The following is a 15018-nucleotide window of genomic DNA, read 5'->3' as shown; positions in this document are numbered from 1 at the left end:
TCTATCGACAAATTTAAAATTGTACCACGTGCTGCTTTTAATAATCAGTTTGGCAGAGATAAGTATTGTTACGTGAAGCGTGAGTTTTCATTTTAATCAGGTTCAACGAAATGAATGTAGTTAATATTCTCGCCTTGTGAAATAACAAGTCGACACAGTCACTTATCCTTGACAATTTTGAGATGACACAGGTGGGCAGAGACGTATGCCGCCATAACTATGTCTATCGACAAATGTGAAATTGTAGCACGTACTTTATTTTTTGTAGTAGGGAAAGATTGGCAGAAGCCGGTTTTGTGGTGCGAGGCAAGAGTCTTCTTTATTTTAATCGAATTCAACGAAATTGCTGGTGGAAATAGTTAACATTCTCGGCTCGTGAAATGGCAACTCCACGCACTCTCTCGTCCTTGGCAATTTTGAGATGACACAAGCGGTCAGCTCAACTATGCCTAGAATAAATGCAAAATTGCTGCGAGTGCTGTTCTCGATAGACAAAGCTTGGCAGTAGCCAGTTTTGTGACGTGAAGTAAGAGACTTTTTCATTTTAATCGAATTCAACGAAATTACCGATGAATGTAGTTAATATTCTCGCCTTGTGGCAACTCCACACACTCGCTTGTCCTTGACAATTTTGAGATGACACAGGTGGGCAATACGTATGCTGCCATAACTATCCCTATCAAGAAACGTAAAAGTGTAGCACGTGCTGTTTTCGGTAGATAAGACTTGGTAGAAGGATGTTTTCTTACAAGAAGCACAAGTTTTCTCCATTTTAATTAAATTGAACGAAATTCCTCTGGAAATAGTTGAGATTCCTCGTGAAATAACAACTCGACATCGTCACTTATCCTCGACGATATTAAGACGACAATAGGCGACCAGAAATGGATATTACTGTAAACATCAGTAGCAAATGTAAAATTGCTTGATAATTTTAGTAAATAAAGTGCGGTAGACGAACCTTTTTTTAGACAGTACAAGTTTTCTCCATTTTACTTACACACAGGCTCCTTTCGTGATGTCGTTACAGAAATGTCCAGGGTCTGTTTTAATAACAATGCAGAACAGCTGAGTACTCGAAACAAAAGGGATAATTGCATACGCGAGCAAGATAAGTTTGCAAAACTACACCCACGACCGATGGTGAAAGTACGAATGACTGTTGGCTGCATACTTATGCAGTTACGTTTCTTTACTCTGTTATGTTGCGCGATTACCGCAGGCTCGCGCTATGTATAGACACCGTGGACGTTAATTGATCTATGTAAGGAAAGCGACATTTGCTGATTTTAAATGCTACGAGAGTTTTGTTAGTGAAACCACTCAATTGAACGTGACGTTGGTGCTACATACATCGCGCTAGTAGCAACGGATTATGTTTGGCTCTACATGCAAATGAGGGCTTGAAATATTATAAATAGACTACGAATGTTTATACAAGTTCATATTTTTGTGTACTCGGATGAAGATCAGAACATGGAGAACAGAAACGTAAATTCAAGTATGGTTTGTCTTCTAAATATTGTAACATGTGTTTTATTTCTTATATTTTATATATTTATTTTATTATTCACATCTTTGTATCTTTTTTTTTTCTGTATCTAGATTTGCGAAATATATTTAATATTATCGTAGAAAAATGCTTGCGCTATCTACAGAAACTCTGATCTATGACTCTGACTCAATAGATCTACGTACCTAAGGAAAACAACATTCGTTGATTTTAAATGTTAGTCAAAAAGTTTTATCGACAACATTCACTTTAACGTGGCGTTGGCGTTACATTGCACTGTCAGTAAAAGATTAATTGCATATATGACTGCAAATAATAGTTTGGATGATTCTAAACGTAATACATATTTGCATCTGATCGATATTGTATAGAATGAATTGATTTCCTTCCTTTTTAGTTCAAAGTTCAAAGTGTTACACGCTAAGATACAGGAAATGTAGTTTATCGCGCTTATATAACAATATAAATGAATGACTGCTTAACGTGAATTATATAATTATATATTTTATTCTCAGACCTGCACATTTCACGTGTTACTTTAGGATAATAATGTATCGAAATAACATTGCCAGCAACATTATTTATAAGCAACCATCTGTGTAGAATAGTATTTTTGTTTAAATTCTATTTGCCTTAGAATTTTAAATTTAGAGGAAATTTTGTAGGATACTTACTAGCCAATTTTTGCTTTGGTCCGGTTTACTTTAAAAGGCTTTCTTCACTCGTAATAGAGTTCCGAATTAAAAGGAAATCATTATGAATAGGATTTGTAAACCATTACGGTCATATTTTATTATAATTATTTTTCATTTTGTGCTGAATTTCAACTCATTTGCGGAAGCCTTCATTTCTACACGAGTCAGCACTTGCATATCAGGAACGACTCTAAAGTTCAGTTATAGTGAAGCAGTAGAAACGATAGAACATGTTTGAGAGAGCTCTGAAACGAATTTGTTCTTAACAAGGTCAGTTGTACTGTCGCTTTAAGACCTGCAGACCGTATAATATTATGCAAAACGGTCGTGTGACAAAAGTTTGTGCATTGTTGAGATAATATTTCAATACATACATATATATTATTTATATAAATAAAATAAAATAAAGTAAATTTAAGTAGAAAATTAGCCATAGTATAGGAAGAAAAGACGAAGTAAAATTATAATATTGAACATTTAATCTAAATATAACCATTAAATGTTTGTATATATTGATAATTAAATATTATTATATGTTTTTAAATATGTCATATCAGTATTCAGTTTCTTTATTTATCTTTATCTCTATAATTAAAATTAGCAATTACTAATTCTTTTTTTTTATTCACCTTTTATTTTTGTACTTTGAACCGATTTCAATAGACTTAATACATCTTTCATATTTTTATCTTATCTAGTGCACGAATCTCAGTATGTTATTATTTCTTCCTTATTATTAATCGAAACAACATAACACTAAATAATTTGTCTTTCTTATCTAATATAAATATATATATAACTGTATTTCAAAATTATTTGACTAATTACCCACGAACGCTTCAATTATATTATTCCAACGAATATGGAGTCAACTGAATTGGATTCTGAAATAAATGACGTGCTGTTCACATAACGTAATAATAGCGTGTTCTATTTAACGCTTTCTAGGGAAACTTTCGTTAAAAAATCTTAAATAAGAAGGTGGGGGGAGGGGTCAAGAAATCTTATACGTCCTTGACCCGGGGGGTCAAAAATGGCCAAAATCGTCCTTGCGTAACCAACGATCCCCTTACACTTCGAATAAAACGATCTGCACGAACTGTTCGTCGTAAAAAATTCAGAATTTAAAATACGTCCCTCGAGAGTGTAATGAATGAAAAAACGTTGAAAAAGTGGAGTCAATCGGTTCGCTCGTCGTTCAGATAATTCCAGGGTACGCGAGTTGGCCCTATGACGAATCCGTTAACACACGTACGCGACTGGTACGCCGACGCACGCTCGTCGAGCGTCGACGAGCGTCCAATAACGAAGTGAAAAGCGACGGTAGTCACCAGCCTCTCCAAGCGAGTGGTGACGCCCCGTGCCGGGTCAGCCTCTCGCGTTTGCGCCACCGAGTTCAGTAGTTATGTTTACGCTGCGCTAGCGATTGAACGCCTATCTTACAAGTGTTGCGAGTTCCAGACAGCTGTAATATACTACAACGTCACGCATAGTAATTCCTTGCGCGTGATTCGCCTTCGAACGGAGTAATTGCACAAGGGATCCGATTCCGCTGTTAGCGCGACGCTCGGAGGCCAAGATTAGGCGTTCATCTCGCAGACGAATCGGATTCTGCTGTTAGTGCGACGCTTCGAAGCGAGACTACGCGTTAATATCGCAAAGAAAAAGATTTCGCCAGCGACGCGACGCTTAGAGGCGATACTGCGCGACCTGATCCGCGAGTGGAGCGTTGGTGAATGACACCTTAACGACGAGGGGTCGGCTACGGCGCGCGTAAAAGGACCGCCTGACCGTGGCAATACGCAAGCTTTAATTTAATTTGCTTAGTGCCGGGTCGCTCGACCTGAAGTTCACCGGTTGTGTCATTTTTTTTCTACTCGGAAGACGTAGTCAACCGCGTCAGAACAGTGAAAAAAGGTGGAATATTCACGTGCGCGACGTGGTGCGTCGTTTGTGTGTGAAGGGATTCAGTGTGACGGGGGAAGATCATTGTGAAAGAGAGAAAGGAACATCTGGCGAAGCAAAGGTGCTAAGGAGCTGGTTGCTACTAGAGAATATTTCACGCTGGACGTTCGCGATCATGCACTCCTACACGCATTACAGCATTTACTATGCTGCGAAAATCCTCGAGAAATAGTGTCGGCTTATCTGGCGGGTAGAGTTTATAAGAAAGTTAGGAAAAAGGATAGCTCGGGTGCTGCACACCTAATTCGACCGAACGGATATCGTTAAACCGAGCCCACCTGGGAGCTTAGATGACTACTATGGGAGTCATTGTGTATATATCAAGTAGGTAATATTTTCTTGCGTCTTATCGGTGACCGGTTGAATTTATCATTAGTTCACTCGTTACTTCCGCTTGTTTATGCCTCGACGTGACATTCGGCTGACTCTGGAAGCGAACCGTGACAAGCGTTAGCACATGCTCCGCTCGTTGTTTATCGTGCCTTGCTCGACGATCGGAACTCTAGAAAACCATAAATGGCGTCAGAAACGCTTTGGTAGCATCGCTAGGAAGAGAAAAACACTTTAGCATTGCTCTGTTGTGTTACGTGCACGCAGTTCGCGATGCGTGGAGCACGTCACGTGTTTGATATGCCATCGACCTACATGATCGACTCTATAACCAGCATCTACCAAAACTGGTACACTGTTTACGGGTTACGAGGCACAATTTAGGCAGTCGTCTATCGAATAAGTATAACGTTACGTAACGTTACGCCACTAATCCGTGGATGCGATTGAAAAAGTAACGTCTGATAGTATTATCGCCGAAATCGAAAGTGCCGAGTCACGACAATTCGAGGTCTCACCGTGCGTACTATTTTTCACTGCTCTGCGTCGTAAAACCATTCTTTCGTTGGACTTTACGCGCGCGTTACAGCTGGAACGGTTTGGAACCGAATAAGAAATGTAATCGCTAAATCGGACACTTTGTGCCGTTATCGAGGGGCAAAAGAGTGTGATTAATTGTACGAGATAATGTATCGCAGATACGGCTGTAAAAGATTTCACCTACACGAGAATTATATTGAATGGTTGCTCTTCCAAGAGAAATTTAAATGATTATTTATCGCGATGATGGATATAGGAATGTTCCTTTGAAATATTTTTCGAAACGTTACATAACCCGACGAATGCGAAACAGTAATCGAGTGTTGACAATTATAATTGGCTCTATATAAATACAATTGCGCGGACAAGTAAAACATTGCAGCAATGCCATTTCCTTCCTCAAATTCAATGATAAAAAGGAATGAAACTCGACACCAGTCACGTACGATTCTGTGGTAGCTGAACGTACCGAACGATTCTAAGAAACACAGTATCCCTGCATCCGTTTATCTTCGTTTGCTTTCAAAGCAAACGGTTAATTTCTGTTTACGCGTCGCGTTGCAATTTGAGATATTGATTAGTTTGTGAATGTTGGCACGATTAAAATAACGCGACGCTGGAAGAGACGATCAAGTTACACTTTACTAGTAGGAGAAATGTTACAATTGTATTTTTACTAATTGAAGAAACGTTGCGATTGCATTTTAGTAATACAGAATAATCGTTGAAATTTGACTTCGTTAATAAAAGAAAGGTTGCTATTACATTTTACTAATAGAAGAAATGTTACAATTACGCTTTACTACTAACTGATAATGCTTCTGAATCGACACGTTTTGATTTTGATAATCATGATATAGATTGATCCTATTGTTAAAAGCAGCGAAGCTAGAAAGATAGATCACTCTCAAAGTGGTACAGCATGATTTGACGCAAATGAATATGATTATCGACACAGATGTTGATGAACAACTTGATGTAACCTATGAATGCTAATTCCAAATGAAGAACGGTATGAAAAAAAAAACGCCGGATAATAAAATGCATCAATCCAATCAACGTGGTCGATTTTATTTTGTTTTAGTTATTCGAGAGAATTTTCATCGATAAACTTCCGAAGCAATCGGTACCTACGTAACACGACACAACGTACGGGAAGATTATGTAAAACGAGACTAGTTATACGAACAAAATAGATGTGTTACATTCTGATAGCTTTCCCTAAGCTTTAAACTATGTAGCTAAAGAAAAGGGGAAAAATCTGATCGAATTAAAGCGATATGTGACTCCTAACGAATGGTAGACACATAAACATCATCTTTCGCATTTAATTTTAACCACGTGTACTTTCATTGCAAATAAATTCCACATAACGTTTATACGCTATTTGTACTGTGACAGTAACGGTGGATTTAAATGCACTTTACAGGTATATATACGATGCGCATGCTGGATAATGGTAGCAACAATGCTTCTGGGCCAACGGGAGCAACGGCCTTGTCAGGAGTTCAGACAACTGGCGGTACAGCTTCTTCGGCAACAGGCCTCACGACACTTCCGGTTGTGACAGATGAAAGAATGGATGCATCCAGCGATAGTGCCGTCAGTAGCATGGGTAGCGAACGAGTACCATCCCTTTCGGATGGCGAATGGATGGAGACTGGGTCAAATTCTAGCCATACACAAGCTGATTCTCATTACACCATGGATTATGCTAGGTAATTAAATTATCTCGATGAAACGAAACGAGCCAGACCCATTCGGTAAATATGGGGACTATGAATTATTAGTCTTCTTCTACAATTTCTACATCGAAACTTTTAAAATAACAATTTCCCAGAAAGTGAAAAAGTAAAAAATAACTCTTCAAGATGAAAAATGTCAAATTGTATCAGTTTTTATATAGTTTCTCTCCTCGATCATTTTTTATTCTAAAAATGTAGAAGTACATAAAAACTGAAGCCGAGAGAAATATATTTGCAAAAGGTTGAGAAACAAAATTAGAGACAACAGTTCTACTCAGAAAATGTATTCGTATAATATATCTATATTATATACGTAAATATATTTGTATTTCCTAGCAAATACCGCATGTCGTACGACTGCAGTTACTCCGTTTCCGGAAGGAACGGTGGTTCCCCGAGATGTCAAACGGAGCGTACTATGCCCCCAGTGGCCCAGAAGAAGCATCAGATGTTCGCGAAACGATACTTCCAAGAACAAGGAACAGGCGAGTGCAACCGAAAATCAAGTGAATTTTCATTTGTTCTAATTTAATTGTATCGTTACAGGCTCGCCTTTAGGAGCTACAGCACACCCAACAACTCCGATCAAATACGAATACGATTCGCATACAATTGGTGCTGGGGCACCAGGTAACGCCTACTCAGGACCAATCGAGGGTGCAGCTGGACCGCAACCCGAAATGAAGTACACCTGTAGTGTAGATTTCACTCGTCATCAATCAGGTAGAATCGAGTACTTTTTCAGATGGGATGCAGCCCTTAAATTTTGCAAATTCTGCATTTAATAGCTACTGTGTGTTGTAATTCTTGGGAAGACTTAGGAAAACTTTAATGAGCTATGATCTTGAAATTTAGGTGGAAGCCACTATTACACAATATAGTAGGGTGGTTCTTACTTACATGGTGACTCTCGAAGTTTAATGCTCCCAGACATTCTAAATACTTCGAAGTAACTAAGAACAAATTGTCTAAAAATGTCAGCTCTCTATCTCTATCCTTAGTACCTCTGTATAAACATTGTATCCTCCCATGATTTTTATATTTCGAGAATGAAATATCCGAAACATTACGAAATGGTACATTCTTATAGGAAATCGAATGCTCTGTAACGATATGTAACAACAAATTGTTATCTTCAGGACGCTCTGCTATAGAACACGTTCACCATAATCACACGTATCATTTACCCGCCGAGAGTTCTGGATCTCTTCAGCGTCCAATTTCGCGCGATAAAAAAGGTGAATTAAAGAATATTAAGCACCGTTATGGTTGTATTTCGTTCCCTGTTAGTCCTACGTTACTTATTTCTCTATTCTTTTTGTTCAGTGCGTAAAAGCGAGAGCGACGAGCATTTAACTAGGGATGAAAAGAGAGCAAGGGCACTGAATGTGCCCATACCAGTGAACGATATTATTAATTTACCTATGGACGAATTCAACGAACGTCTTAGCAAATACGATCTCAGCGAAGCTCAATTATCCTTGATACGCGACATCAGAAGACGGGGAAAGAATAAAGTCGCCGCTCAGAATTGTCGAAAGCGTAAACTAGACCAAATTATCAGCCTTGCCGATGAAGTGAAGGAGATGAGAGACCGCAAGATGAGACTCATCCGAGAGCACGAGTTCATGCTTCTTGAGAGACAACGCGTGAAGGACAAATTTAGTCAACTTTACCGTCATGTGTTTCAGGTCAGTAGTATATTGTTCGTTAATCCTTACGATATTTACATTTTAATTATTGCACCGTGTAGGAAGCGTTTACGACCTACAAAAGAACACTTTACGTTAGTATATATTAATTATATATTATATATTATTAATCTGGCGCTAATTTGTACATGAACATGTGTAGATATAACTTGTGTTACGAACTGGGTATATAAAAGTCTTGTCTAGTGTAAATAGATAAACAACGACACAGTGGATTCCTAGAGATAGGCCTTTGCTAAAAATCAATAGAAACTGATGCAATGATAACGTTAGGAACGCTCCCTAGTTCTCTTAAACTATATAAAAAAATATGTATATAATACAAAATAAATAAACAAATAGTATATTTGAATATTATATATAATTAAATGTATATAAAAGTGTCACTTCGCAAGGAATCAATGTTGAAACAAATGTATTAACCATCAGTGAAATCGATCGATCGACTTTGATACGATCGTGCCTCAAGGGATTTAAGTTTAAGTAAATACTCCGTAATAGCAATTAATTTAAACTGACAAGTGAAAGTAATTTTTTAATTTCCAGTCTTTGCGAGATCCTGATGGCAATCAATACCATCCTTACGAATACAGCCTTCAACAGTCTGCGGATGGCAATGTTCTGTTAGTGCCAAGGAATCAGACGAATTCTCATCATCCCCGTTCTACAACGATGGAACCGAAGACGAAATCTAACCCAGAACACAAGGAATGAAATGATCCATTGGGGTTCTGTTTAAAATACTGTTTTCTTCGTACGCTCAACGTACTTAAAGTGTTATGAAGACGCGGTGCTGAGAACGAAAATTATTTAGGATTATTAAATACAATAATATAGAAACGATTCATGTTGGAAGAATTTCACTGCTTAACGTTTTATATGTCTCACGTCATATTTGTTAACGATAACTTTCAGAACTATTTCGAAAACTCACATTGAGTTACGTCTTTCTATACAACTAGAAAATAAACCTATAAACACCGCTTGTACATATAGTAATATAAAATGATCGAATAATCTATACGAATAGATAAAATGTAAACAAGATGCTATAGATCTGTGTTACGTTTAAGCAGAAAAATCTTCATTCATTATTTCAGTCAATGGTATGGACATGTTCCTTGAGAAAGGAAGAGAGCGTAATACCATGTAGTATACATTCAATGTAACATTATTTTTATATTGAAATTCATCGAAATATTATTCAACTGTTACAATTGAAATAATTTTTCTTTTGTTCCCTTTTTTTCTTTCTTCCAGCATACGTGAATATTGCTTGTTAATTTTCAGAGCTCGTATATGTGCGTGTATGTTTTTTATATGCAGTGATTGTATTTTCTATATATATATATATGTATGTATATATAGAAAATAATCATTATTAAACATGGTTCTCTTTTTATGAAAAGGAAGTCTAACACATTTCGATGCAGTTGTTTTATCTATGAATATTATATGATGAATATTATATGATCTAACTAATATATAGCTGACATAGATTTTAAGTGGCAACGATTGTATCGAAACGTGATTACACAATAATTTTACTCTACCGAAGCTACTTCCACGATCACGCAATTTTTTTAAACTTTATGCGTGTACACATACTTTGATAAAATTGAAACGAACACTCGTATAAGTACGTTATAGATAATTTAATAAAAGTGTGACGAAACATAATTAATAATGATGTCGGTCGAAAAAAAATATCTTTTTTGTTACTACTTGAATAGTCATGTGATTTAAAAATGTTCATAATTTGTACGGCAAAAGTATAAAGAGTGTGTAACGCGACATTAATTCTGCATTTGAAATGGAAATAAAATAAAAAGAACAATTAAAACGATAAAAGGCAAATGTCTGAGACATTGGACGCAACGTATTGTTCTAGAAACTATTTCACGTTCTGTACAGAAAACTTCGCGAAAAGTTGGCGTAGTCCATTCAAGCAAAATAATAATAATAAATTGTAATATACAATGACGAAGAATATGTAGTACATAATGTAAGTATGTGCATACATTCATAGCAATGTGTTGAACTGCTACACTATTGATAATAGTATTGATCAAAATATGAACAAACATAGTAAATACACATATTTTTATAAAGTAAGAGACGAATGAAGTTCAGGTATATCACATTTGCCTTTTTATGTATATATATGAATGTAGTTAGTATAATTTTCTATAAATACTATATATATAAATATATAAAGAAAAGTATGTATTTATGTATATGCATGTATATATATATAAATACATATATATAAAATAATAATGAGATATATGTTATAATGTTAAAAACAAACGAAACATGAAAACCGTTTATGCCGACAATTTATAATAGTCAACTCTTTATTAATATTTACATACACAATTGTATTTATACTATTGGGTGTAGGCTGTCTTTACATATTGTACTTAGCGAGTGGAGATCATATTGTTAAAGACTACTATAAAAGAATTAATTTATAATAACTCTGTTCGTATACTGTACAAACGAACCACATTTATATGAAATTTTAATTCCATCTGATCAGATTTTAAGATCTCCCATGTCATTAAATTTCTATATTGTATAAATAAAGCTGAATAAACCTTTGGGGAAAGTACTGAATGTACTTTGGTATGATATGTGTATGTTACTTATCCACTCTTGAATTATTTAAAGAAAATGAAAGAATTTGTATTTTTTATTCAAAACATCAGTGAAGCATTGTTGTAAGTGATATTAAATTACAGAATTGTATTTGCACAAATATACTATTTGTATGTAACAAACATGAGTAATTTTGTTTACTTTTAAAATAAAAATACTGTTCTGCAGGACAGAATAGTAACAAATTTATTGATTTTTACGTCATATTTTGTCTTTATTTCTGTCGTTATTTAATACATTTTAAATAATTTTATTAAATTAGATTAAATAGAATTGCTCTTTTTTTAGTATATTTAAATCGTAAAATGTTATCGCAAAATGGAGACCGTCAGTCATAATTAAATAAATAAGAGTAAATCATTGTTTTATGTATTCGGTTGACAACAAAATGAAGTATAAGATATCGTAAAATGAATATCGTCGTAAAACGGGTTCTGTTTATATTTGTTTATCGTTTGTTTGCGCAAGTTATTTTCCGTCAAAAACTATACAAAATTTATTTAAAAACTTACATCTTCAATAGCTTCCAGGAATCCTGGATCAGGATAGCATCAGAGTGGGGAAATATTTCGAAGTGTTACCTCATCCACGTCTCATCTCAAAATTACTGTAACTGAAATATATTTCGCCCTCTACTTTCAGTTTTTTTTAAATTTGGCATTAGAGTTAACATTTCGGATATTACAGTAACCGGTGTAGTTGCTAAGAAACTTATTTATTCATGGCGCCTAACCAGTGGTTGAATTTAATTCAAAGTGCTCAAAAAATTGCAATTATTAAAGATGGTAAGGTGACTTAAAAATTTATCACTTGATTATTGATATCTGAGTTATTTTGTTCGTTTTTCCATAAAAATTCTTTTCTGATAATAATTATAAACGTAATATTGTGAAATGTATACTTTTAACCTCTAAAGTGTTTGATCAATACTTTGATAAATGTCATTTAAAATGTTTGCTGTACAATTACTTGTAGCTCTATCACCTTTTTTACATTTAAGTTTTATATGTATAATGCATTACTAAGTGTAGATTTTAATAATATACTTAATAGTTTATTGATTTAATAGTAATATTTTAGGCTAAACCTAAACAATCTCTGCAGTCAGAAACCCAATGAAAGTATTGTTAGAATCTTGATTCAATGTTTTCTATTTCATGAAAAATATTATTATGATTCTATGTTTAGGAAAAAGAAAAGTTCATTTTTTATTGGAGGATGGTAGGGAAATGGTAGAAGAATATCATTTAGAAACGAATGTGTTACTACGGAGAGCATGGAAAGAAACAGGTAAACTTGGTCAAAACACAGGTTGGAATATTGAAATTGGAGATCCTGAGCCTATGCAAAATAATATTGAAGTTTATGGAATTCAGGAAAGTTCGAGTAATGTATGTAAATATGTTCTATAGGAATAATTACTAGGAATATAACCTTAGATGTTACTTGTGTCTGGTAAACATATTTAGAGTGGAAAGGTTAAAACTATGGAGTATAACTAATAATAATCATATGCATTTAATAGCCATTTATTACTAGACGGATAACAAAAACTTCACTCGAATGGCGCATAAGAAATTTGCCATATCCATTGGATGTGTACTCAGTAGTTGCAGAGGCTGATGGAACAATAACTGTTCGTACAAGTAATAAGAAATACTTCAAAAAGATAAGAGTTCCAGATTTAGAACGTATCGGATTAAATCCTGAACAGGACAGGATATCTTTTATCCATCAATACAACACATTGATCATAACGGTATGAAGAACATTTTTATTTTCATCATTATTAATTCATAAATCCTATGTTTTCATGTTTTATAGTATAAAAAGCCACCAGCGCTTTTGGACTTAGAGAAAAAGGTGTTGGGTGAGATATTGCAATTGAAAGCAAGTAGAGAGGGTGACGTAAAGTGTCCGACGAGCTAATAAAAACCTTCGATTTTTAAAACTATTTTCTTCTTCGTTTTGCCCATAGTCATATTTAAAAAATTCATTTGAAAAAGTATGTTCATGTAGAACAAAAAAAAAAAAAAATGAAAGGTTAGGGAATTAAAAATAATTTTTCGGCGAATTATTTACTAGGAATTATGTGGATTCACTTATCAAGCATATTTCAATATTTGATGAAAAAACATTGGAAGTAAGGTATTAAAAGTAAGCTTCTGTTTAAAGGAAGCATTTCTTTAATACTTCAAAACACTTAATACTATTTGTGTGAAATACATTTGAAATGATCGATGAATTTAGTAAGAGACCAATTGAATTTGTCAAAATAGTTGCGCGCGAAAATCGAGAGATCGATCGATCGTTCTGCGTCGCGTTAATATCGACTGCGTCCGCTGCTGCGTATGTGTGCAGTGTTAGTGGTTTGCATTTTGGTGTTATGCTTTTAAGTTCTTATAAAAATACCCGAATAAACAACGAATATGCCGAAGTCCATACCCGAGAGGTAAGCATTAATTGTGTTTCATTTTACATAACACCGATAACTTTATTCAAGCATTCAATGTTGTTTATTCGTCTCGATCGGAGGTCACATTGTAAAGAGGTTATGTTGTGCCGACTTTTCCCAATGTTTTTAACATGTCTTTCTTAGGCTTAGATTAATATAATTTATGTTTAATTATGAATCGAAAAGCTATTCGTAGAAATTTAAATTTATGTTCTATTTAACTGTGATTTAGTAATAAATATTTGATGTATCTAAACGTATATTTGACGCGGGTATGTATGGCGACTGACTTATCAATTGAGAGGTGTTCTTCGTTCTTAGAGTTTTCCAAAGATGGCGCTATTGTATTTGATTGAAATAGTGTGGCAAGTACAAATTCAAATACTTTTCATTTCTAACTACGAATCCTTATCATTTATTGTAGAGATATCGTACCGATAGTGTAAATGATACGTCTTCTTTCTATACCTCTTTTTTTCCTTTTTGTTTATACTCACCTGTTGCATCTATCTGTCCATTCGAATAACATATGTGTTTTATGTTCGTTTACGTGTACGTGCGTATTTTGTGTAATTTTAAACCTTTTCAACGTCATCATTATTATTCTTACAGATGGCTCGAATACAAACCTTACGGCAAGGTTATAAGTGGTACGAAAATCTTGCCGTTCAAAGTACCGCTGAAGGAAGTGAGTACTATCTACAATAAATATATTAGAATAAATAAATAATTTAATTTTAAAGTTAGAATTATTTTCGTGCATTTGAAAGATTTTCTTCATTCATAATTTTCACGCGAGACATGATTTTCACGTGATAATCGACAGTGGAAAATTTTAAAGAATACCCCAAAGTTGTTACGGTTCTTAAGTTGCAACTGCTACAAGTGTTTTCGAGGTCACTTGAAGTATTGTTCTTTCTCTTTCTTTTCATTTACGATATCCTGTTAATTGTCTTTTTGTCAATAAATAATGGTAGCATAACCGAACGTAACGTATCCATAGAAAACGTTTATATTAAAACTAGTAGTACAGTAATATGTTTATTAATAGGTTTATAACACAAACCTATTAATGCACAAACCTGTGCACAATTCAGTAATGTAACATAAAACATAAAATATTGTGCATCTATTACTTATTAATAAAGCGAAAGAATCTTTTGGGACAACCTAATACATACAGAGTTACGACAACGCGAACTAAACCAAAATTAAGGAGTTATGTAAGGCAAAGTAATGTCAAGAAGTATTGAAATAATTGTATTGTGATTAATGGATTCAGTGTAATAACTGAAGTGAGAGTTACGCATTTAAAAAAAAACCAAGCAAAAATAATTCCTAACGTCATCTTTGGTAATCCTTTTACAATTAATCCGCTGTTAGTTCTGCGTTCACCAGAACT

General features: G+C 34.6%; 3 protein-coding genes and 1 long non-coding RNA gene across 9 annotated transcripts in view; 3 read left to right on the top strand and 1 right to left on the bottom strand.

Moving 5' to 3' along the window:
* The window catches only part of LOC128876528 (segmentation protein cap'n'collar), a 98785-nt gene extending 87671 nt beyond the window's left edge, over window positions 1-11114 (top strand). For all 5 annotated transcript variants that reach the window (XM_054122981.1, XM_054122980.1, XM_054122979.1 and 2 more), the window contains exons 8-13: window positions 6473-6761; window positions 7125-7273; window positions 7335-7511; window positions 7928-8026; window positions 8115-8479; window positions 9047-11114. In XM_054122981.1, coding sequence (XP_053978956.1) covers window positions 6473-6761; window positions 7125-7273; window positions 7335-7511; window positions 7928-8026; window positions 8115-8479; window positions 9047-9214 — 1247 coding nt within the window. In that variant the 3' untranslated portion in view covers window positions 9215-11114. The remainder of the gene's footprint in view (window positions 1-6472; window positions 6762-7124; window positions 7274-7334; window positions 7512-7927; window positions 8027-8114; window positions 8480-9046) is intronic.
* On the bottom strand, window positions 7-2713 carry LOC128876537 (uncharacterized). Its single transcript, XR_008457063.1, has 3 exons — window positions 1001-2713; window positions 750-894; window positions 7-676 (listed from the first exon to the last, which is right to left on the bottom strand). It is a non-coding gene; the product is annotated as an uncharacterized LOC128876537 (long non-coding RNA).
* Window positions 11115-11710: 596 nt separating the features above from the next.
* On the top strand, window positions 11711-13144 carry LOC128876534 (protein DPCD). 2 transcript variants are annotated; one of them, XM_054122991.1, is made up of 5 exons: window positions 11752-11770; window positions 11849-11946; window positions 12350-12552; window positions 12687-12920; window positions 12986-13144. In XM_054122991.1, exons 2-5 carry the CDS (start codon window positions 11883-11885, stop codon window positions 13088-13090), a joined length of 606 nt encoding a protein of 201 aa, XP_053978966.1. In that variant the 5' UTR covers window positions 11752-11770; window positions 11849-11882; the 3' UTR covers window positions 13091-13144. The 2 variants fall into 2 exon arrangements, with proteins under 2 accessions (XP_053978965.1, XP_053978966.1); XM_054122990.1 differs by having other exon boundaries at window positions 11711-11946.
* A 129-nt stretch (window positions 13145-13273) lies between these two features.
* The window catches only part of LOC128876531 (WW domain-binding protein 11-like), a 44398-nt gene continuing 42653 nt past the window's right edge, over window positions 13274-15018 (top strand). Inside the window, exons 1-2 of the mRNA XM_054122985.1 lie at window positions 13274-13613; window positions 14229-14304. Of these exons, the coding sequence (XP_053978960.1) occupies window positions 13591-13613; window positions 14229-14304 (99 nt within the window). The 5' untranslated portion in view covers window positions 13274-13590. The remainder of the gene's footprint in view (window positions 13614-14228; window positions 14305-15018) is intronic.

Source organism: Hylaeus volcanicus, chromosome 5 (genome assembly GCF_026283585.1).
Source record: "Hylaeus volcanicus isolate JK05 chromosome 5, UHH_iyHylVolc1.0_haploid, whole genome shotgun sequence".
Classification (NCBI taxonomy): Eukaryota; Metazoa; Arthropoda; class Insecta; order Hymenoptera; family Colletidae; genus Hylaeus; species Hylaeus volcanicus.
This window is presented reverse-complemented; position numbering and strand designations above follow the sequence as displayed.

Bases quoted from the DNA above. Each gene is read 5' to 3' on its own strand.
- LOC128876534 (XM_054122990.1), top strand. From the start codon at position 11,883: ATGGCGCCTAACCAGTGGTTGAATTTAATTCAAAGTGCTCAAAAAATT. The intron at 12,553-12,686 runs GTATGTAAATAT...TGCATTTAATAG, and splicing joins TTCAGGAAAGTTCGAGTAAT to CCATTTATTACTAGACGGAT. The intron at 12,921-12,985 runs GTATGAAGAACA...CATGTTTTATAG, and splicing joins ACAACACATTGATCATAACG to TATAAAAAGCCACCAGCGCT.